The 25339-nt window shown below is 35.4% G+C and overlaps 1 protein-coding gene across 1 annotated transcript in view; it reads right to left on the bottom strand.

Moving 5' to 3' along the window:
- The window catches only part of APOB (apolipoprotein B), a 36378-nt gene extending 12602 nt beyond the window's left edge, over positions 1-23776 (bottom strand). The window contains exons 1-25 of the mRNA XM_054383568.1: positions 23719-23776; positions 22041-22079; positions 19321-19436; positions 18439-18584; positions 16986-17139; positions 16671-16826; positions 15645-15769; positions 15383-15468; positions 14546-14765; positions 13297-13524; positions 12981-13098; positions 12712-12858; positions 11480-11691; positions 10880-11117; positions 10175-10351; positions 9664-9855; positions 8780-8947; positions 7419-7630; positions 6701-6883; positions 6360-6481; positions 5542-5752; positions 4109-4284; positions 3787-3974; positions 3424-3569; positions 642-1018 (exon numbers count right to left, since the gene is read on the bottom strand). Coding sequence (XP_054239543.1) covers positions 642-1018; positions 3424-3569; positions 3787-3974; positions 4109-4284; positions 5542-5752; positions 6360-6481; positions 6701-6883; positions 7419-7630; positions 8780-8947; positions 9664-9855; positions 10175-10351; positions 10880-11117; positions 11480-11691; positions 12712-12858; positions 12981-13098; positions 13297-13524; positions 14546-14765; positions 15383-15468; positions 15645-15769; positions 16671-16826; positions 16986-17139; positions 18439-18584; positions 19321-19436; positions 22041-22079; positions 23719-23776 — 4195 coding nt within the window. The remainder of the gene's footprint in view (positions 1-641; positions 1019-3423; positions 3570-3786; positions 3975-4108; positions 4285-5541; positions 5753-6359; positions 6482-6700; positions 6884-7418; positions 7631-8779; positions 8948-9663; positions 9856-10174; positions 10352-10879; positions 11118-11479; positions 11692-12711; positions 12859-12980; positions 13099-13296; positions 13525-14545; positions 14766-15382; positions 15469-15644; positions 15770-16670; positions 16827-16985; positions 17140-18438; positions 18585-19320; positions 19437-22040; positions 22080-23718) is intronic.
- Positions 23777-25339: the final 1563 nt, after the last annotated feature.

Here is a 25339-nt window from a genome sequence, read left to right as displayed (position 1 = left end):
CTGTTTGAATTGCAATTACTGATATTATTCCATTTGACTTGAAAGGCCAAAATGTTTACATTTACAAAATGTTACGGTTTTGATATTTGGGGCTAATGTTTTGAACTATGAACAAGCTAAATCTCTATCCTACTCTACTAAATAAAATTATGTGAAGTTCCATAAACTTATGTCATTATTAAAACTTAGATTAAGATAATGGACTCTCAAGAATAGTCTTGGGTTTTAATGTTTTCTTTATCATGCTTCATTTAGAGTGGGGAGTTTAGAAAAAGACTGAAGTTAGCTTGTCCTTTTGCAATTTGAGAACTCAAACTGCAATTTTAGAGGAACTAACTTAAAAATACCGCTCTTAAGACTCATCCAGTCTCAGTCCAGGATAACTACTATGTAATTATGGCAGTATATGAAAATATAGAAGTAATAAAATAAAAAAGAAAAATTTTTAAAAATACTGATTTCTCCTTTAGTGCCTGAATAAACAGTATCATGTTACAGCTTTAAAAACCAGGAGAAAGTGAGCTGAGATTGTACAACACCTTTCTTTAAATAGGAAAATGAATGTACTGTACTTGATAAATGGGAAAGAGAGTAATTATAACACTTTTTGCCAACATTGCAGTATTAGCATACGTTGTTACCTTTCACACTGTAGGAAAGTAGCTCAAAAACAGAATCAGCATTTGTGGTATAAGTAGTTCTTATGCTGGATGCTTTCTCTGTGGTGCTATTAGCCAATGTGTATGCTGCTGTCCAGTTGTAATAGTTGCTGTACACATTAGCGGAGACCTCTAAAGTTCCAAATGAAGGCACACGGAGAGGATAGGATTCTGGAATAGTGAAGGTCGGGATTCTGTATTCCTGAGATGGCACACTTATTCCCATTGACTCCATTACCAGAGGAGGTGTTTTAAGAGTCTGTGGCACCCTCATGTCATGAGATGATCTTCCACCAAATGGCAATGGGATCTTAATGAGAAAACTGTCTTTATTGAATCTGTATCTGATCTGGCCATCACTAGAAAAACAGAAGTGAGTATTAGCAACTGTATGTTCAAGAAGCGTATACAGAAATTTCCATGATTCCTACTGTTCCCATGATACTGAGCTTACTTACATGCTTGTATCAATGTCTTAACTTTAGGCTTAGAAAGAAGTGTTATTATTGCTCATTATTGTAATTTTTTAAGCACTCATCTAGCAGGATTTGCTAAAAGCACTTTTAGTATCAGTGAATTGTGTCAATGTTTTTTCCTCTTATTTTGTAGTCAGGGAAACTTATAGGTCAAGTAGTCCAGAAACACATTCTTTCTGGTAGGCAATGAATTAAAATTCAAAGGCTCCTGTCTCTTTGTTCAGACTTTAGCTAACTTTAGCTCACAGGTGGAAAGCGTCATTCAAGGGGCTAAATCCACAACTGTTGTGATTCTTACATTTAAATTTCTAGTCTTAGAATCCAAATCTGCTTTATCAGCATTAATGAAAAGATGTATTGGCATGAAAATGATCCTCAAGATGAAGGAATGTGAATTAAATTAGCTGACATATAGGGAAAAAAACCCAACTCCAAAAACACTGCTGCACTTGCTCAGCACGGCATGCTAAGCACCAGAAAAAAGTAATTATGTTCTTCTTAGAAAAAGGAATGGATTGTTATAGAAATTCATGACAAGACTTCTTAACATTGTAGAATCATGGAATCATTAAGGTTGGAAAAGACCTTTAAGATTATAGAGTCCAAACAGAACCCAACTACCAGGTCCACTAATTATATCATGAACAGCCACATCTACAGGCTTCTTGAACACCTCTAAGGACAGTGATTCCACCACCTCCCTCACAGCCTGTTCCAATGCCTCATCACTCTCTCAGTTAAGAAGTTTTTCCTAATGTCCAATCTAAACCTCCCCTGCCACAACTCAAACCTATTTCCTCTCATCCTATTCCTAGTTACTTGGGAGAAGAGGCCAATACCAGCCTCCCTACAGTCTAAAACCACAAATTACAGAGAATTTTTCTTTCTGATGATAAGTGTTTCAAAAGTTTTATTCAAAAATTGATTATTTATTTAATTCTGAATAAAAATAAGTAAAAATCTAACCATTTGACCAGGAGCTAGGACTGGAAAAAAATGGTTTGTCAGCTGAAAAGCTTGTGGGGAAGAAGTGTAATTATGTAAATGCAAAACAGGAGGAAACTTGGCCTTAATTTGTGTATGAACAATAAGCTGGCAAAAAAGCTTTTCTTGTTTGCCTATCTGGTCTTTTATATCACAAAATCTTCTTTTTTACTCTTAGAGCTACATCCTAAAATTAAAATTAAGGAAACACTTTTGAAATTTTCTCCCTTACATCAAATGGTTCAAAAAGCAACATCACACAGCAGTAGAAATTCCTATTATTCTAATTATAATGTGCAATTCTGATGAAAACATAAAGAAAAAACATTGTTTTCCGTGCTTATCCTCAGCTTAGAAACACAATGGAAGCAATAGAGATGTGTGTCATTAGCATACAGCTTCATATTATTACAGTGAAAGATGGAGAAAAAGACAGAAAAAGATGGAAAAAATAGTGCTAAGAGCGCTACAATGCAAGTCTGTTCTCCATCAGTTTTTGTAATCCAATCTTACACCAGCTTCCAGTGTCCTTTACATTCATTTCAGCCATCAATATTTCCCTAGTTCATGGGAAAACTAATACAGACTTGGTTTCTATTTATCAGAGTTGTTACTGTGGGTTTATTCTGAAGATGTCAACAAGTAACAAGGTTCCTTGAACTTTTATACATATCCAGAGCAGCAATGCCATATGAACACTGAATGGCAACAACAATATGTGTTAGGAACTGTAATGAAAGCAAACCCTGGCAGGTGCATGGATCAATTCTGGCTGACTTACAGTGTTATTTCCTAGAAAAAAAGAAAAATTGTACTGCTTATCTGCCTTCCAGTCTTCCTTTTTGTTTTGTATGTGTGGGAGAATGGGAAGAACTGTCCAATAGGACTGCACAGGAAGAAGTAGAGGTATTAGGGTTATGGCCAAAGACGAAGGATCTGTAGGGATGCAGGATGGGAAACCTGGTTTTATTAGTTCTGTGGCTTACAATATAAATTGCTCAATGCAGTATTTTTGTTCAGTTCAGTTCTCATTACTATATAACACAATACTTAAGGATATATTCTTATACTGTAAAAGTGACCACTGTAAATTCAACTCTGTAATAAAGAAATGCATAATTTTCTCCATATAACTTAATCTCTCTGATCTTCAAATTTTTTGTTATGATTCCTATCTTATGCTAATGCTTACAGCAATTCCACCCTGTTTTATACAAGAAAGTAAAATAAAAGAACATAAAAATGAGAAAAAAACCCCACACAACTATTTTCAGTTTCCTAAGTGACTATCCCAATTTCCCTACCTTTTCAGGAAAATTTCTTCAGGAATGGTGATAACAGGCAGGTTCATTTTCTGAATGTTGAATTCCTGCAGTCCACTTAGTTTGTCTTGCAGAGTCTGGGCATAGGGGACATCTTTTGATGCCTTTTGCAGCCAGGTGTTCGTTGCCTGTAACGAGGAGACAAGTTTTTCAAAGCAACTAAGTTTTAGGGCTTCCCAGAAAGTTATTCTAACTGTCCATGTAATGACCCCATGGCATCTGATAAAGTGAACTACACATTTTACTTATTCTGATGAGTGCTTTTACAAGCAGTTCCCATTTTGACTTCGAAACCACCAGGGCTATGTGGTTGAGCTGTAATATCTACTGTAGGTCAAAACATACCACGATGAATTGTGACGCAATATGTCGCAGTGTCATATCTGTATAAGTCACTTTCCGATCCAGTAGTTCATTGGCATGCTTCTGTAAAAGTTTTGAGTAGTCTGAAAAGTCAACTGGGAAGCCAGAAGACAGTTTTTTTGCAGCAGCAGTGACACCTGAATTCCACTCTAGCTCAACTTTCTCAGAATCTGAAAATCATGAATTCAAAAGAAAAGGGTAAAATTAATAACATTCTTATGCTGTTTAGGGGTATACTATAAATGAATGTAACAAGATGTTTAAATTTATAGGTTGCACACGTGGATCATTCTTTCGTCCTTACCATATCTGAAAACAACTCTTTTTGAAACAGAGTTTCCATGAGTTGTTGCAGCTGAGCTCAGCTGAAGGTATGCTTTAGTTGGTGAATAATTAACAAGTGCTTCACTTTTAAATTCAGTTTGCAGGCGAGGAACAGAAATGGAGCCTCTTAACATTGCCTCTTCCATTCCAGCATATCTATGAAAGTAAAAAACAAATGTGAATATGAAACCTTTCCCTCTACTTTTTCAATTACATTTCAGGATTACTTTCAATATGTAAATCTATAGTAAAGGCATAATAGGTGTTATAAAAACCCAGGTTGCATCAAACTTGTAAATTCTGGACCAATCTGATGAAAGTTTTCAACTTCTGCTAGTTACATTGGGAAATCTGTGGTAAATTATTACAATGCTACTGGGCAGAAACACATAATAATAGTTCTGTATTTATTTCATGATTCTAAAATGGATAGACATCTGTACCTGTCTTGGTAAATCTGTACTTGAACCAAGTTTTGAACTGTTTACTCAAGTTGAATTCTTTATTAAGGATATAGACCATGGCCATGAATCACATAGAAACAAACACTTGAAGAAATATATTATGCCACTGGGCTTCATTTTCCTTTATTCACATTTATTTTATATCTCTGTAACTTTGTTGACTTGAGCAAACTTCTGATATTATGTTAGGGCAAATGAAAGGGAATTGAGGTCCCTGACATCTGTCCAAAGCTCCTACTGATATCAGAGGCAATTCTGCATGAACTGAAAAGACAAAGACTCCCTGGGGTACCATCAAGATCACAGAATGCCATGGAAGATTGAGGTTTATTAAAGAATGTGATCAACTCATTTCACTATGGACTTGTGAGGCAGACAATTTTAGAAACCCTGGCAGGCTGAACATTTTTGTTAGCTCCCCTGTAGATGTTCCCGGAAATATTCTCATCGTGAAGCGTGGGAATTTTTACAGGAAGCTCTCAGTTATTTTTGGTTTTGTTGCTCATTGAGTGCCATTAGATTTCTTCATGGGGAGATGTAATAACTACTTTTTAGAGCCAAACATACTTGGTAAAAAATACCTCTCTGAACAAACCTACCCTTGTTTATATCTTGGATTATCACACCTGTAATAACACTAATACAATGCTATGTGTGTGCACAAATGGAAGAATTAGCTCAAGAAACTTGTAATACAAATTGTAGATATAGACATGCACATATAGTAGAAAAGATCAGTTGGAGTACTGGATGTATTTATTTGATAGATTGCATGTAAAATTTTTCCAGGACATGCAAAGAAGTTTTGAATGAAAAGTTTATATGTTTCTCTACATAAGCTCTTTCTCCAAAATGAGATAAAATTTCCCAGAATTTTCCATTGTTGATAAAATCTTCTGCTATCTTAATCAAAGATATCTACAAAAGTCCAAGTGGTTTTCTGAGTTACCTTATCTGGCCAGTAAGAGTAACTTCGGAAATCTTCTTGTTGTTGAAGTCTAAGACAAAGGTGTATGCTTTCTTCCCAGGAATGGATTCATCAGTAATTCTGAAGTTTGTACCAAAGTCAACATCAATATCTGGAATGTGGACATCGCTGGTCAAAATCTTTCTGTCTCTGTTGTACCTGAGGGTCAGTGTGGCCTCATGCTGATTTACACCTGGAAAATATAATGTACATTGGTTATTTGTAACTATGAAATCTGTTTGGACTTTTTATAAAAGGAAAATAAAAAGGATTAACTGGAAATTATATCCCTCTGAAGATCTAATGCAATCTTTGATGAATTTAAATCAGAAACTAGGAAATTTCTTTTCCCTTATCTAGTACATATGCCATAGGCTGATTCACTAGCCCTGTCACTGTTTTTGTTATGTAACCTTGTTATTCCACAGATTCTCCCTTTGAACAATTTGCTCTTTCTGCAGTTCTGCTCAATTTGTGTGCCTTTACTTCCACATTTTATCAGAAACAGTATTTTTTTTTCCTTATATAGGACTCATCAATTTCTCTTCCTTGCTGCCATTCACCAACATTGCACTTTTATTTCAATCATGGGGAAGTATTTTTGAGATACAAAATCAGCTATAGATCATCTTGCACAGGGATTGCATATATGGAGTTAAAGGTTCATCATGTTTGTGTGTGACAAAATTCTATTTTATAGTGTAAATAATTCTGTCATGGTTTATCCATAGAGAACTTTTTCCCGTTAAATGGCATCGTTCAAAACTGAGCTAAAGTGTATTAATTTGTCAGACTCTTACCTTCTGCCTGGACAGCAAGCTTTAAGGTGTCTATCAGATCATTTCCTTTTCTCTGCAGATCATAGTTTGCACTTGCAGAGTACTCCTTCACTTCTCCTGTGGACACCATTTCAACTTCAAATCTAAAGAAGAAGTAAATAAGAATCTTGTAAAGAACTACCTGTAAATAGCTACTTTTAGCACGATCACAAACAGAAGAATTAACACAGCTCTCAATAGCTGCTCTTGCTAGTCTGTTTTTAAAAGGTAAGCTTTAAGTAAGAGGGTACTGTAAACACCAAGCCCTAAGAGGGAAGGTTAGTTAACATAAAATAAATATAGCTAAAGCTGCTATGACTTACCTAGATTCTCCAGTCAAGGGAAAATACGGAGCTGCCTCTGTGTCACTGGCATTAGAGTACAGATATTTGGTGCAGAGATTTAGACCAACAATGAAAGACTTGCAAGAAGTCCAGGTTTCCCGGTTCTCAATCAGAGGTGGAATCTCTTCAGTTTTGCTTGGAGACACCAAATGTAATGTATTGCTGGAACAGAAAAAGGACCCATTTATTCCCAGGACAGGTGTTCAAACATTGTCCTATTAACCAAGCTGTTTTGTGAATAAAAATAACTTATAGAGGGTTTCATGAAATAACATGTAGGGATTAAACAATCAAGTAGTTTATTACCATAAGCATTATTAGTGAAAATTATAACTATGTGTATTGAGACATTTACTCTTTTTAAAATCAATGTAAGCAGTTAATTTAAATTAAATAAAAAACCATGCATTGCTATTATAACAATTTTCTATGAAAACAACCAAAATGATAGAAATTTTAAGAATCTTGATGCAAATTTCAGAAAATAGTGACAAATTAAAGAATCTAGGAGACATGACTCCCACTTGCAATGTAACTGGGCTATTTGCTTAACTTGCATATTAAGTGATCCCAGTTTTACAATGTCCGGGATCTTTTTGAACTGAGAATTTCTCCATGCTTGCCCTAGACTTTTAATTGCATTACAATAAACCCTAAAAGGGTAAGGGAAGAACATTGCCTTGAAAGTTCTCATTACCTGATACTGAGGAGCTTTGTTGGAGTCTTTGGAGCAGGAATGCTGAGTTTCAGCTGCCCAGCTTTCATACTTATATATGCTTCAATTCCAGACTCATGGAATATGTTAGAATTTATCTCCACACCACTTCTGGCAAACTCAGGCATGTCTATTCCCAGGTGTGTTACAAACTCAATTGCTACTGAAGGTTTAGCAATGAGTTCTGCTTGCATCTGTTCAAGAAATAAATTTTTTAAAAAGAGGTATCTTTATTTGCCCACAAATGTAATATTCTTGATAATCTAAAAGTAGATTTTATATAATCTGATTTCGCTAATCAAAAAACTTGATCCCAAAGTCACACAAGCAAGGAGACCACATTAGTGGAAACTGTAATGTAACAAATATAACAAAGGTGATAACACCATGGAATGTTACCTGAAAATTTAACATGAAAATACTCATGCTTCAGAAAGATTTTGTACATAGAGGTATTTGAGTATAATAAATCTGAAGACAAGAGTCAGTTTTCCATTGTAAAAAAAAAAAAAAAAAAGAGTGCAATTTTCAAAAACAAAGAGCAAAAAAGGAACAGATCCAAGATTTGAATTTCTCTAAACAGAAAATGCCTTATTTTCAAGCTTTTGGTTTGACAACTAGAGGAAGGAGCAGAATGAAAAAATCTGGAAAAAATAACCAAAGGTAACTAAAAGGCAATCAGTATTAAATTTAAGGACTATTTTTTTTTAATTAAATCATTATATGGTGGAAAATTAAAAGTTTAGGTGAACTGAAACTGTTGAGCAATTTATACAACATATTGATTAAATTAGAGCAAAATAGTTATTAAAACCATAAAAAAGAATGGAAATACCTAGCTATTTGAAAAAAGATTTTACAGGATAATTAAGATTGTGTCACATGTTCTTTAACTGTTACAATTTAAAAATGTTTCCTTTCAGATAAAGAAAAAAGTTTCATTTAATTTTCAATATCAAAACTTTCACTTTGAGTTGGCCTTATCAAAAGATTTTTACTGAATATTTCTTTTGAAAAGGAAATTCACAGGCTGCAACTTTTATACTATTCTCATTTGAGAGGCAGAAGAGAGAAATAAACAGATTGAAAAAGTTATTTTTGCAAGAGTGATTAAAATACTTTTAATTCATAAATCTGATTTTGTCTCATACTTAATTTATTATATTTATTGCCTCTTAATTTAAGATAAATGTCACCCACAAGTTAGCTGGAGAGCTCTAAGAAGTAAGCTATTTTTTTCATTTCAAAAGTATTGGGGGAAAAAAAAAATCTTCTACTGTTACAGTTTTGTCCTTAAATGAGATTGTAGGTTATTAGGAGGAGACAAAATAGAGGTGGCTTACGCTTTTTTGATGAATCTTCATAGCTACTTTGGCCCCAGGTGTTGCTATTCCAGACAAGGCAAACTTCAGTTGTAAACCTGCTCCGGTTGGGAGCTCAAACTCATTGTCCATGAACATGTAGTGGACAAATAAATCCCTGTCAACACCTTTTGAGATGGCTTGTGCAATCTGTGAATCAAACAAGGAAAGGAATACCAACAAATGTATGCTTTGGAATGTACACATTTTGCACTTTAAAAATTGATCATGGAATTATTGAAACTGTATAATCCAAAAAGTTAATGTCATATAGAGTGCAGAATCTGACATCTCCAGTTTGCTTGCTTCAAAAAATTGACTAAAGATAGTTTATCAAAATCTTCACTTTAAATGAATACAGGATTTTATCACCTGCCCTGATACACACAAATCATCTACCTTGCATATACAATCAAAGGTGAATTAGTTTAGATAAAGTAATATTCTGGCTTCCCAAAGTCAATGGCAAAGCGATTTCTTGACATCAAATATTCCTACACTGTACTACCTCCTCTTTTTAACATGATGAATTATTACTTAATATTAATATACATTTTCATTATTAAAAATTAGTAGTACAACATAATGGCCAACACTAAGACACTAGGCACTGTTCTAGTATCATACAGTAAGTTCTAAACCTTCCCTTTTTCCTTCCTATCACCACCACTCCACCTGGTTATTGAAGAATCTTCACGGGTTTCTCAGAGTCCTTCAGACTAAACCTGGATGTTTCATTTTAAATAATTTTATTTTCATGCTGCTATAAAATTCTTTACCTAATAGATAAACACAATATAAACCTTAAAAAAATCTGGTAGAAAAAGCCCTTATTAATAATACACAATGGTGCATCCAAAACATACCATTTCAGGAATACTCTGAAGAATTTTAGCACTCTTTAATATCATGCTTCCCAGTAATTTGAAATCATTGAGTTTCATGTACCCAAGTTCTTCTCCCAGGATTCTCAGATATGCTCTTCCTTCAGGAGCTTCCTTTTTGCCCAGTTCTTTTATCAGTTTTTCAAGGTTAAGCATTATTCCTTTCATGATGTCCTGAAAATTTAGTCAGAGCAGTGAAACAGATTAATGAGACATCTGTTAGATCATAGAGCTAGAAGAGTTACATCTAGAACAGGTACATCTAGAACAGTTACTTAGTGAATGTCAGGTAATCTGCACATGCACTTCTTACAGATTTGTCTCCAGAGGCTGTTCCCACATAGAATGAGGGGAAACATTGTTAAATGTAATTAATTATTTCTATTTTAGCTTACCAGAAGAGAAGGCTCATGCACAATAAAAGGGGAAGTGCTGTAATTATTGTGTAAACATAGGAATGCTGTGCTGTGCAAAGAATGTTTTCAAGCTGTACCTGATCCTGCTTGCCATCCGAGGAGTAGCCAAAATAGTTAAACAGTGCCTTGGAAATTGGCTCTGGCACTCTTCCATCAACCCAGTACAAGGCCTTGCTTGCAGCATCTGGGAAAAATCCCTTCTCTCCGAACAGAGCTTCCAGTGTTGGTTCAAACCCCTTTCCATCTAGGCCAAGCTAAAATGAACAGGACAATGCAATAACTGAGACAGTTTCCCTACTTCTTTCGAGCTTTACAACAAACAGAGTTTCTGAGGAACAAACAATGTGTATCCTACAAGTCTATTATTCTTAAGGTATGATACAAAACACTAAGTTTTACAATTCATTTTATCTCTGTGGTGAGGTCCAAAAAAATCCTATGTATAGGCTGTCTTTCTATGAGTACCTCACTGTGCCAGTAATGATTCATTAGCATGAAGTCAATTTGTTACAGATGGGTTCATTTTACCCTGGCTGAAGCCTTTAATAACTCCAACAGGGTCGTCCATCCAGTCAGTGGCAAGTGACATCACATAACAAATGACTTGCTCTAAAGCCCATTGACATCAAATGAAAGTCCCCTTGTAAGTAAGCACAGTGATCTTTAGACTTCTCCCAAAGCTTGTAAAAACAATACATTATTCAGAGAAAGTTGTTATAAGAAAACAGAAATGAGAAAGAAAACAAATTAATATGAGCAAAAGATTTTGATAATCATTGTACCTCAAAGATGTCACTTGGGCCAAATCCATACACATCCAGGGTGGTTTTTAGCATAGTCTCTTTAGGAACATAGCTGCTTGGATCAAATACCACATTTCCCCCTACTTTGGCAGAGATGGGACCGACTCCAGGTACAGAAACTCTTTTGGAAATCTGATAATTTTGTGAGAATTTTCTGAAATCTCTGGCTGTGGGAACTTGGTTTCCTTTCAGAGCTTCTTCAACTTGGGCTTTTAGACTAAGAAAGAGGATTGAAATGTATATATGATTAGTATGAATTCCAAAACCTCATTTAGTCTAAGTTAAGGGATTTCTTGTGTCACTTGCAGACATTCATACAACTGAGGTGATTGTAAATGGCTAGCTCTCTGCATGCCTTGATGGTAAAAATAAGTCTTATGGGAAACACTGTAAGCTGTCACTGCTCTGACAAAGCCATAGATTTATTCAGCTGATGTTTTCAAACAAAGAAAACAGAAAAGCAAACAAACAAACAAACAAAAGGAAAAAAATAAATGCACTGATGAATAACTACCACTGCAATCATGGTCAGAACTTTGTTCTTCCTATGAGACCAGTATATAACTAAAGTTTACTTACTCTTCAATGCCTACTTCTTCAGAGTTAAGAATGTTGGAAATGTGTGAGGCAATAAAGCTTTTCACTTGCTCGTTCTGCTCTTTTGTGAGGACTCTCAAAATCTTTGCAAGATCACTTGAGGAAGGATTCTTCATAAGTATGAGATAGGCTGCTAGACGTTTGTCTGTAGGTGCATCCCCTTCTTGGAAGACTTTCAGAAGTGCTGAACGGTCCTAAATAGTTAGAGAATGGTTTGCACTGATGAGCTGGCTAGTACATGATAGTGCTAATGCTAAACTCTTTTGGGAATATACAGGGTGAGATGATTTCCAGGATGCAATTTTTTTCAGGACTGCATAACTGTTTCTAAAACCTATTTCTATAACTGACAAAAAAACATTTTATTGAAGCTATTCTGATAAAATTTATTTTTATAGAAAAACTCATAGAAATTATGGCTTTATTAAAATTGATTTACTTCTATATTTGATGGGTTACTTTCTTGTTTAGAATACTAATTTTTGATTGTTGGGAATCAGAAGTGTTCTGGTCTACAGAAAAATCTTCAGATCTTGGGAAAAAAAAGTTAATTCAACTTAGGAAAAGATGATAATAATCTTTTGCTGCAGAAAAAGCAAAACTATAGTTTGAAAATAATAATTTAAAAATAAAAAGTGTAAAAATTCAGTTGAATCTGAGGATGTGAGTTCCATGTGTTTCAGGATCCAGACTTTTTAAGCCTTGTCTGGAAAAAAAGAGCATGTCCCTTAGAGCACATTCTGTAGGAGGTGCTTTAACATCATTGTAATATAAACATAAATCTAACCAGTCATATTAATAACAATGACAACAAAAGGCCACTATGAAACAGGGACCTGATTTTTTTCTTAATTAAATCCATTTAAATCTGGATTAATTTGATAAAACCGCCCTTTAATTAGTAGTATTCCTTTCAAGACATTCTAACAGGAACAGATCCAAACATTCCAATTAAACTGAGACTACGTATACAAAACAACTGCATCTCAAAGGAGCAACACACACTAAGTCAGAAGTCTGCAGAACTTCTCAGATATGTGTATGGAACTAAACTAAGCAAAGGGGTTCTAAAAATGATGGAGACAGCTACAAGGGAGATAGTAAAAATGTGAAATAATGAGGAATGATTTTGCATATTCAATGACTTCTATGAAGAGTGAAGGTGAACTGAAGACAAACTGAAGAAGTTTGCTTCTTCTTGTGACCCAATTTACCTCTTCAGTAACAGTCATTTTCCTGAATGCTTGGATAGCTGCTTTCTGAACTGCAAGCGATGCAGCTTCATTTCTGATACACGCCTTAAGAAAAGATTTCAGGTCGGGTTTAGCTTTCTCCATTACTGCACCCATGTTTCCAATAGCCTGTCAGCAATAAAAGCAGAGAAAGATGATAAACATTTTCTCTCCACTGAGAGAAGTAGACTAATACATGCATTACCATTTAAACTAACAGTCTGCATAAGGAAAAAAGGAAATAAAAATACCCGAAGTGTGAGGTATGTGAGTTCATCTTCCCCAGAACAATCAGTGCCAAGCAGTGATACCATGAAGTCTGCAACATCTGTTATTTCCTCTGTCACAACCATCTTCTCATTGTAGAACCTAAAGAAATAAATATATTAGAAACAAAAGGAGAAAATAAATGTCTATTTATTTTTTATTCCCAAAGAGCAAATTAATGAAAATTTATAAAAATCTTCAAAAAGTGACTACTTTGAGGATTTACTCTGAGCACTCATATAACAATAACTAATGTTATCTTGAGGTTATTTTGTACAGTTGCACACTATCATTACTTACTTAGTAACAGAATGACTCAAGCCATAAAAAGAAGCTCTGCTTGGCTGATACTGGGCCATGTTAAGAATTTCCTTTATTCTTTTTGGTGTTGGAGAAGGCAGCAGTCCCAGGGTATAAGTGATCAGGTCTACCACAAGCGGATTCACATTTCCAGTTCTCAGAATTTGAAGGACTGCACCATAGCACTCTGGAGTTCCGCACTGAATCAGGCCCTGAACTGTGATGGAACTGAAAGGAAAAGAGATGATTTTAATTAAATCCCTGTTTGCAATTATTGCTGCATGTTGTATGTTTGAAATAAACATTTGACAAGTTTTATCAAGGTGTTTTAATATAAATGATATATCCTTATGCATGACTGGAAGAATACTGATTGCATTATAATACAACATATTGAACCAGTCTGAGGCTCTCGTCCCTCTACAGACTAAGGATATAAAGTCTGTGTAACTTCAGTCATGTCCAACCAGGAAAAAAAAGTCAGGGCGGTGAGTGGACAGCAGGCTCAGACCAAAGAATTGCATCCTTCCATGCCTCCAAAAATCTCACCATCAAATCTGTGTTCTTTGCTATAATTCAGACTTAGGAGTTTGAAATTACAGTCATTGCCCTTGAGCAAAACTGCATGAAATATTTTTGGCTATACTAATATACACAGGACTGCATCTGGCATACACTCCTGTGAGGGAGAAAAGCCCTGTATTGGGCTGTATTATAACCTAATTTATAGTTCATCTTCTCCAGTAAGTTTGGAAGATTTGATGGAGGAATGATCAAAACATTATTAGTTCTTCACAGAAGGCTAGAACCTTCAGATCTATTTAAATCAGACATTGGAATAGGTTGCCCAGGGAGGTGGTTGAGTCACCAGCCCTGGATGTGTTTAAAGGTTGTTTAGAGGTGAACTTTGTAGAGCAGGGTTAATGGTTGAACTCAATGATCCTGGAGGTCTTTTCCAACCTGAATGATTCAATGATTCTGTGAAACTTTTATACTGTTCTCATACATTTAATGTTCAGGTTCAGGTTCCAATTAACAACTGAGCATTCCTGGTGGAAAAAACATGAAATCCACAGGTCTTCCTTATTTATCTCTCTAGATCATTCTGATGACACCTATCTTCCTGAAAAGCACTCTATACATCTAGTTATCCTCTGACTTAAAGCTACATGTATTAAATCAACTTTGGAATGGATTTGCTATGGCATTGGCATGTGGTGTACTTGCACAATAAACTGTTATAACATACCTTGAAGTTTCCATCAGCTTTGGTACAAGAGGGCTAAGAGTGCTGTTGTGTAAAGTTCTAAGTCCAGAAACAAATCTGTAAAAGAGTCTTGCTCTCTGCTGGTTCTGGTGGGAGGCTGTAAGTTTCTGCAGTTCCTGAAGGATTTTCAGTACAGCATCCCCCTGCTTGGGGAATTTGGTATCTGTACTTTCCAGTGCAAGTCCCTTTTCTTCCATAGAATCTAGCAATTTAAAAAAATATGCATTCTTTATGCATTTATCAAGGAGCTAAGCTAATTTTTATATTCTGTCATACATTCAGTATAAATACAAACTCTACAGATTATTTCATATAGCTGTTGAACTTTTAACAATGTAACAGTTTCTAAAAATAATGGAGTGGAATCTAAATTTAATTCTCCCCAAAATCAGAAAAATATCTATTTGCATAACCTCTTTTAAATTTTCATGATTCCTTAACTAACACCGTTTGTACTAGCATAGTTTGCTTTTCCAAGTTTTAATAAATATATCTTAGAAGAAGCATGATATGACTAGGCATAATAACTGCACATCAAGAAAGTGTGTTCCAGAACCAAATACATAATAATCATGGACTGTTTACACTTGGTGGCTGAAGCTGAAAGTTGCATAATAAAATTTTCAGGTTTTCCCATTTTATGCTCCATCCTTTTTCCTGCCTAAATTGATCAAATTTCATTACAAATTGTGAATTGTCATAGTCTCCTCAACCCCATGTTTAACTAATAAATTGCTTTAAAAATACACATTGTTCTTTAATTTGGCCTGTATTTATATTTTGTCCCTGCATTTGTATTATTGGGAATTGCAGCTATACCTTCATCGAAACTTTTGCTGTTGATCTTTGGGGTGTCTTCAAGCTTCAGTGTCTGGTTGACCTCCGCCATCACGCCATAGCGATTTCTAGCAAAGAAAAAGTCAGTGCTTTAGTTGAGTCTCAGTAACTTTGAGGGGTCTTGTCATGACTCCTCCCTTCTTGAGCAAAAAAATGCACGTTTAGAGATGAGGTCAGGGCTGAATGTGATACATGTTTGAAATAAATATTTTTAATGGGTAATGACAAATAGTAAGAAACCTACTTGTATGAGGAAGGCAGAAAGAGGTGTTTTTCACTGCAGACAACATCTCTTATGTGTCTTTTCTTTGAATCAATATTGTAGTGACAGAATTGAGTGCTCCGTAGAAGGGTAGATAGTGGGAAGTTCTGTAAAATAGTTTGGCAGACATTTTACTGAATAGTATAGAACCAAGCACAGTTTTAAAGACTGACACATTTTACTGTGGTATTAACAACTGCAGCATATTGGAAACTGATGCATAACTGGAATCATCCTTACACAAAATAAAAATTGTGCCAGTATCAATCTTTAGTATTACATCTCCTCACAGACAAAAATTTTCCCTCAGGCCTCTTTGAGGTGTTTGGCCTAATAGTTCCTTCATGACTGATTCCCTTTTGCATGCAACAAAGGACTCCTTCATAGAAAGAAGTTTGTAATTTTTATAGTAGTTCAGGTCCCTTGCAAGAGCTGATGCTCTGCCTAATTTCACTGTTACATACATATTAAAAATTTTTGCAACATGCTGTAGAAGTGGCAGAAATTATAAAATATGTTTTTAGCATGACATGAAATCTTTTTTTTTTTTTTTTTTTGAGGGAAACATTCACAAGCACAGAGGCTGTGACACCAGGAAGAAATCTACAATATTCATGCAAGCAAGCCTTTTCCTCCCGCACACCGTATACACATCAGGGTTTCAGTGAACTACATGTTTAACACAAAATTGGAACGTTGAAAAGTTTGACCCACAAAACTAAAATCTCAATATGATTGGATAGATTATCATTTAATCAATACTCCTAAATCCATCTATAAAAAGCTGTCCTTTAAAAAACACTGAGAAGAACATGAAAGAAGGTAATTACTCTCTTTCTCTGCACCTTTTTTTCTCTATTGAGTGTTATAGTCCGATCTATTTCAATGCTAAGAAAATCTATTTAAACTTTCAGAAGGTAAAGAGAAAAAAATAGTTGTTCTAGTAGCTGTTTACCATGTTAAGTAATATAGAGAAGAATGTTATATACTGTTTGCTGGTATACTTACTAGTCCCTTTACAATGGCAATAGGGCTGACGTAATTTCTGATGGGACTGAAGTTATCACAGGCTTTCAGGTCTCTGTTAATTGAAATATCTTCTGCAACATTTCCTTTTCTAGATTTGAATTCAATTTCACTGTCACACTTTCCATACACAGTATCCTGTAAAAAAGAAAGAAATCAGTGCCTGTTCATGCTGTTAGACATTTTCTGACCTAGGCATCCTTTCTCGTTCGAATGTTGAGGTCTTTTGAAAACTCTGCTAGGTGAGGTTTCTTCCATTTCTTAAAGAAGCAAAGTGAGTGCATTCAAAACACCTACCATTGAAACTGTTTTTACATTTTCTACTGTTTCTGCTGGCACAAGTAGAGCTGAGATGATCCCTCTCTTGATGTTCAGTACATTCAGAGGTTCATCCTCCTCTGGATACAGCTTGACATTTGTTCCATCCTGAATGCTGAATTTCAGCTCATGCCTGTCCCAAAAAATCCCAACATTAGTATGAAATCACATTAAAGTCACCTAGTGAAAAATATGTTTTCAGTAAACTGTTGGGCTATAGCTAAAGCAAAATGCTTATCTTGGACTATCATTATTCACTATTCAATGTTGCCAATATTAGAAAGCATTACTCCTAAAGCAGAACAATTCTATCCAAGTACAATCTGATATCACCAGACTACATCACCTAAGGACAAGCAAATACCAGGAGCAGTGGCCAGAAGATGGAATTACACAAATTCAGAGAGGAGAATGAGGTAATTATTAACTACTACAGTAAGCTACACAATGATGGGAAGGATTCTCTGCTAGTTGTAGTTTTTAAATAAACCCCTGATCATTTTCTGCAAAATATATTTTAAGTCTCCAGTTGTTTTGAGATCTATGGCTTGTGAAACAAGATGGAGTGTGTACTCAGACACTGAAACTTGAAGCATGAACTTGCATGAGTGAAATGTACTTACAAGCACTAGAGAGCAGTTGGGTGGAGGGAGGAGTAGTGATAAGTCATGAAAGCAGATAAGTAAGGAAAAGATAACTTTTATAAGGTCATTAAAGATTGGGATAGGAAATCTGGACTTCAGTCTCAAATGCCTTTCTATTGCACACTTCGTACTGTGTCAGCAAAGGAAAATTATCTTAAAATGGTTGCCACAGGAGAATTTGCTCAAAAGAAAACATTCCAGTTGCAATAATCATTTAGGGGACTACCAGACAGTATCCTGATGTAGATTATATAAATGACAAAAAGATTTCAGGTGAAAATTCTGGATGGAAAAAAAAAAAGCCTTCCCTACTAGCAACTGAAAACTGAGAAAGTTTTTCCCTAAACTATATGAGAGAGAGTTTTGCTGTGAACCAGATTATAAATCTACCATGTTGTTGTGGAATGCGTTCTGTGCTTGGAAAAACATAGAATCACAGAATCATAGAATCAGTCAGGATTGGAAGGGACCACAAGGATCATCTAGTTCCAACCGTCTGCCATGGGCAGGGACACCTCACACTACATCAGGCTGGCCAGAGCCTCATCCAGCCTGGCCTTAAACACCTCCAGGGTTGGGGCCCAAACCACCTCCTTGGACAACCCATTCCAGGCTCTCACCACTGTCATGGTGAAGAACTTCTTCCTGACTTCCAGCCTGAATCTCCCCAATTCCAGCTTTATTCCATTCCCCCTAGTCCTATCACTACATGATAGCCTGCAGACAGTAACATTGCAGCATGCTCCATAAATAGGGTACAAGTACTGATGATAATTCATATCACTTACTCAGACATGGCATTTGCAAAGTCCTCAGAGACCTTTGACTTTTTCAGCATGGCTTTTCCTTCAGTGTCAACACCGACTGTCTCCCTTAGGGAGCAATGCATTGTCCTCAGGATGAAGTGGCACAGCTGTGGCACCTCCAGTTCAACCTGAAAACACAAATATGATGTACTCATCCTTTTTTTGTTGTTATCAGGTACAGGTATCCAGGATTATCCAGGTATAGTTTTGAAAATATTCCTTGGGTTTTGTAAATTGCTAGGATCACTCTACTAACAGGTGTTGGGAAAGATTCCAAAGTACTCTAAGTAACATAAGGTAACTTGAGGGAGAAGATATGAATGTATTTGCTGATTAATAGCATGGAGTATACTATATACACAGTAACAAATCACCTTAGGTTCTGAAAATTTATAGTACTAGAAGAAATGTATGAAAGCTTGATTTATCACATGGATCATTGTTTGGACTCTGTCCTGGCTTGACTGTGATACTGTCACTGTTATCATCAACAGGCTATCACATGGTTTTGATACCATAAATGATCTGGTTTAGTTTAATTTCCTGAATTATTTGGTGGACATTGGTAGACTCAACCTGGGAGCTGAGGAAAACTGAACTACCCATTTTTTTCCCCTCCCTTATGTAAAAGTACAGTCAGATCAGGTTTTTAGGTGCACTGGCAGAGTGGTATGAAGGACTTTTGCAATCCTCAGTGCCTTCTGTCTAGGACAGGGAGGGCTTAGTCTTCAGGACTCTTAACAAGTGCATTACAAAAGAATGGTTTTAGATTGGAAAAAACATTGAAGGATGCTCCCCAGCTGCCAGCTCCCATGTTATTCAGTTTACAGTGACAATCAGTTGTATTTACTCCTCTTTCCCTACCTTGCAATTGATCTTTGACCCGCTTCGAGAATCTGCTGTTCCCATGATGCCGTTTGATGTTTCTGCTTCATATGAGTAAACATATTTTCTGAGGGGTTTAAATCTGGTTGCATCTTCTGCAATTGGAAAACAAGAATGCTTTTATGACTTGGGTAAGATATGCATATGTAGATGCTTACAATACTTTAGATGTACAATACTATCTACAATATGTACAATCTACAATACTGTAGATGCTTTGTGTTGTGTAACCAAAATGAAGGACTCTCACACTATTTACTTCCATAGAATACCTTTCAGAAGAGGAAGCAATCTGGATGCTTTCTGAAGTGTACGTCAAAATCTGTGGGGGAAGCATAAGTTTTGGGGTCCACTGCTCTGGCAATATGATGCCATCTGGCAATATGATGCCATCTGACCTTCAAGTCATAGAATCATAGAATTGTTTAGGTTGGAAAAGACCTTTAGAATCATCAAGTCATGCCCCATTAAAGGTAATGACAAAAATGGGAGAAAACTTCAGATGGGAACTGTTTCCAGAATGATACTATTGCTTCTAAATTAAACCAATCACATGGTAGTTTTCAAATTGTTAATGAAATGAGTCATTTCAGCTCAGATTTTTCCACCATAATTCATATCTAAGCAATTACTTGATCTAAGTCACATAAGTGGGACTAAAAGCAAATAAACAGAGAGAGAGAGAACACCAAAGCTAGCATTCCTCAACACTATTTAAGCTGAATCTGCAGAGTCTCTCTCTGCCCCAGAGTATCCCAAAACATGATCTGCTAATTCACTTATTAGATCAGCAAATTTTACTAGATTATTTTTAATTGAGATAAAATTTAGTTACAAGAGGAAAATCCAGAACAAGGTAAAAGCACTAAGTTATGAGCAAGAATAAAGCATGAGGAAGTATTTGCAGAGGTGTTTCTCTTTTTATCAAAGGAAGCCTCAAAATATAAGGGGCTTTCTCAAAGTGATGAATTTCACCTGTGTTTAATCTATCCCTGTTGCTTTCAGAGGAAACAAATTTGTAATTTTAAACCCTAAAAGCAGGAATGAATATGGTCATAGAGAAATAAAGAAATTTTTCTCAGTGTCAAATATTGGGATATAAGATCTTCTTTTGGTGTCTGGAATGCATAGTACAGGTCAAACAATGTACTGAATTACCACTCCCACTATAACTGCAAGTATAATTTTAAACTAAACAACGATGATCAGGCGTTTTAAGTGACTATGTTAGAGCAGCTTAGCTCTGTCTGAACCAGAAGTTACTGTTCCCTCTGTTTAGACTGAGCAACTCACTGTTCTGATGCTGAATGAAAAGCAAATCCTAAATTACTTCTCTGTGGCTATTTGTGACTGCCTGAACATTTTTATAGAAAAAATTAAGGTAAAGTCTCCTTGGTCTAAGACCACATGCCCACCATCAAATCCATATGATTTTGTCTGCCTACACTTGCCATGAATGTATCTTATTCTTCCTCTTATGAAATATTTGTCATGTCAGAGGCCAATGGCAAAGTTATCTCTCCCTCTATGTCACAAAATTGCATATTTAGAGAAGAGAATAATACTATTAAACTCAAATTTCTCACTTTTATCACATTTTTATCACTTTTATAAGCTTTACATACTTTAATAGCATTCTAACTGAGATTACTTTCACATAATTGCTAAATAGGATGGATAAAATTAATACTACCTATGGTTCAGTAATCAGCATCTTACAAATATTTGAAAACTGAATTAAATGATCTAATTAACCTTAAAATTAACTTCTAAAATAATAATTAAAAAAATCAACACCATCCCCATGACTTTTGGGTATAACGTTGCTTAACCGTACATTCTCCTGTTTTCACAATGCCAGTATTGACTATGTTAAAGAGAAAAGGCTAATTATTGCTTAGTTTTCTGATTTTAAAGAGAAATAAATGGAAAAGGAATGGGAATATTGTAAGATTAGAAATGCAAATAGCGAAAAGTCATTGTATCAAAAATATTCAAGAAACTGTCAATGAATCCCAGCAGTTGTTTCAGACAGCTGAAATAAACCAAATTGCCTGGAGATGGTGCTAAAGCAAGCAAAATGGGATAAAAACCACCCTGAAGACAAACAAGGAAACAACTTGTTTGGTACTTTGACCCGACTGTGGAACACTATGTATCTAACCAAGAAGTCAGGGCCAGTCAGAGTTCATTACACAGTTAGGGCATGAAGTCAGCATTTCCTGAGTCTTGACTTGTTGATAGAAATCGCTGCCCTTGCTAAAGGAGTTGATGATTTATTCTGCAGGTATTTAGTTAGATATCTGAGTGCAATTCCGTGGGTTTAGCAGCCCAGTACTGTGATAAGTGAGATTCAGCCCATGGTAAAGTGTGATGTGAATAACCTCACTGCTAAATCTTTACAGCTGATAAACGGAAATTTCTAGATTAAGGAGTTTGCATCTGACACCTGTTGATTAAGAAATCAACAAAATGATTGAAAGTAGTTTTTTTAATGGGAGCTTTTTAGAAGTTTAGAAACCCAATCTGAGCTTCTTCAGTCTTAGGGGACTTCTGAAATTATTTGAGCCAAACCTTACTGCCATTACTTTTGCTTCAGTTATTTCTGAGGATTTATGGAATAGGAAAGATCAAGCTTTGAAAGATGCATTCAGTTAATACAGGAAAAACAAGGTAACAAAGCAGAGGCAAGAAATTACTTGAACATTCTGGATTTCCACTTTCAGGCAATTCTTCCTCTGTAAAGAATAAAAACAAGAATTATAAGCTGGAAAAGTAATTTAAAGCTATAAAACAAGGGCTGTGGAAATGTAAATGGAAATACTACATTTATTGTACGATTTTTAAATTTATACAAACTTTTGATGTAGTTTGGCACACTGATGCAAATAACAAAGCTACTATTAACATTGACAGTACAGAGTCAAATATAAAGGGAGTTACAGTAGTTGCCTTGGTATTGCAAACTAAGATCTCAGAATAGGACCTTTAATTGACAGAATTAAATTATTTTGATTTAAAATGAGAAGGATCAGCTTCTAGGTCAAAAGTATTTTTATAAAAAACATGTTATATGAAGTGGAAAGCTTATAAATGATGGGCACAAAATGTAGAGGTAGACACATTAAATGTACCATATAACATGGTTTATTTTAAAATTTTAAAGTATTTGAGCACACAAAAATACTGCATAATGGATGAATGGTTATGTTTTTATTTTTGTACATTTAAAAAATTACAGCTTTGATGATTAATACTACAATTCCCTGCTATTGATTTTTTTCTGAATACTGAGAGCTCCTTCTCTGGAGGAAAAGAACACTGTTTGGAAGCCTATTCAAGTTAAGAATAATTTGTGCCTATCTGTCTTAAGGATGTCCCATACAATTTAATTTAAAATCAAATTAAAATCTGGTAAATTTGTTGCATCCACTTGATGCTGTAGCATTTTTTGGGATATCACATACGAATTGCAGCATTTTTCACAATATTTTCTACACGCTTGCCAGGTTCTTACTCTGGGAATTCTAAGGTTAGCCACACTATGGAAATGGAGTGTAACATTAGTTCCAGCAACAGCAATAACAACATTAATAACACTATTACTATTGCAATAGGAACAATAATAATGTTATTAACAACCATTAGAAACAAGTCCATCCTTTAAAATTGTAAAATCTCAGTTAACAACAGAATAGTAGTTCAACAAAGATGTATGTATGATGAATATAAAACCAGACCTACATAACTGGCTCAGACTAACTTTCCTTAAGGTTCCTTAAGTCTTATATAACACTACAGTGTTGTATTCCAAACAGCAACTTCTTGGATATCCCATAGTCCACAGCACCATATTGATCTAGGCTCTAATCTTAGGGAAAAAAAAAGCCTCTACTGGCCTAATTCTTATATTACTACTAGTAACAACTACGTCCCTTCAGCACAAAATTGTATTTCAAATGCCAATATTTCCTGCCAGATACATTTTGCTTTACTGCTCTCTGTCTTCACATTTGCCACAAAACTGGTTAGCAACAGCTTGGATAAGTCTGTGCAATCTCTTCAAGCCACAGCTATCTCCATGGGGGTTTAAAAGGACATTGTTATAGAAAAACAATTGGGCCAAAATGAATTACATTAATTCCTTAGAAATGCAAATTGAACGAAATCTGTTCAAAAGACATCAGGTGACATTTGTGACTTTTTCAGCATTGTGATCATCCTAGGACTGCCCAGTCTTACAAAGGGAAAAATTGGTATCTTTGCCACACCCGTTCTAAATCTATAAGCCATCGTTCTGTTATCTTTGCATTATTACTGTTTTAACAGATTCATAAATAAAGCAGCAAAAAGCACTAATGTAAAGGCAGTACTTACGTGTGAGAACACCACTGCTGAGAAACAGCAGGAATAGCAAGAGCTGTGCAGGGCCCATGGTGAGCCCTGAACACTCTTGCTGATCTTTCTTTTCCACTCCCCTCTTTACCTCTTCTCTACCACCTCAGAGGGAGAGTGAGCCTTCTGACTTGGACCTTCATTTATATAGTCTGTGGCAAGCAGCTGAGGCAACGGTTTAGAAAGCTCAGAGCAATTGCCAAAGGTCCAAAGGTGATAGTCCCAGATCCCCAATGTGCTGGGAGTGCTGGGAGTCCCAGAAGGGAAACGATTGAGCATATACTGGAGAAGAAGCACTCTTTCAGTTTATTGTTTGTTTTAAGGAGTTTTAAAACAAAAGTTCATCAGCTACAACCTCTGACAATGCAAGAAATTAATTTCCCACATCTACAGATGAACAATTAAAATACATAAATTATAGCTGGAAGAAATGAACACTGCAGCAACACTTTCAGTACAGATATTGAGAGGCTTAAGGGTACTAGTACTTGAGAAATTAGAGTATTGTGCAGTTTAGACATCTCCCTTTTAGAGGGCAGATAATGAAACTCTGAGATAACATATACCTTTTGGAAAGCAATTTTATATTTACTTGCAATATTTTGGTAGATCAGGTCATGTTCATGTTGAAAGTAAACGCTGTATAATTCTTCTGTTTCCTTATTCATAGATTAAATTTATTTTGCTTGCTAATAAGAGCAAAAATATGAAAATAAATTACAAAATTTATCTTAATGAAGAAGATAAACATGACTGGAATACAAGCAAACAAAAATGTTTTTATGAATATGTATATTGGTAAAAGAACAGGCTCATGTAATGAGAAATTACAGTAGTTTGAATTATTTCTTTACTTACATCTGTCAGAGCTAAAACACAAACATTTTTATGAATATATTGGTTAAAAAAACCCAGGCTTATGTAATGAGAAATTACAGCGGTTTGAATTCTTTCTCTACTTATATCAATCAGAGCTAACTGCAATAAAAAACCCCACTACTATAGAAGTAGTTAAGAACACTTTGTTTAGTAAATTTAACTTTTAAATACATGATCAAATGGAAATGTTTTGACATGCCCAAATCAAAATATTTCCTCTTATCTTGTTGAATCAGAAATAAAATTTTGGCCTAGCTAAGCAGTAATCTATTTTCCCTTGAAATTTTACCATGGTAGTTATCCTCAAAGTCTCATTCCTTCATACTCTTTCTCCTCGGACTTCATAGTGGCTTACATTTCCCAAGATGCACTCTGATTATGAAAATCCTAACATCAATTCAACAACACAGAATCATAGAATGGTTTGAGTTGGACAGGATCTTTAAATGGTAAGCACTGATGCATGGTAGGGTGCACATTCCAATAAGGGAGACATCTTCCTTGTAGTTAGGATTTTGTCTCGTGACATTAACAAGAGCACACCATTTCAGAGAGTTCTTGCAGAAATTTCTTTTGTGGATTCAGCAGTTTTGGAGGCTTTTCTTAGGTTTTTCTGGTTTGGTTTCTGTCCTTCACTTATACCAATCGCAGACACAATAGAAGAGCCAAGTGATTATTACCTTTTACTTCCAAAAAGATACACAGGTTTTTGTTGAAGTATATT

This window comes from Indicator indicator, chromosome 9 (assembly GCF_027791375.1).
Source record: "Indicator indicator isolate 239-I01 chromosome 9, UM_Iind_1.1, whole genome shotgun sequence".
Classification (NCBI taxonomy): Eukaryota; Metazoa; Chordata; class Aves; order Piciformes; family Indicatoridae; genus Indicator; species Indicator indicator.
The sequence above is the reverse complement of the archived record's forward strand: the minus strand, read 5'-3'. Positions and strand labels throughout refer to the sequence as shown.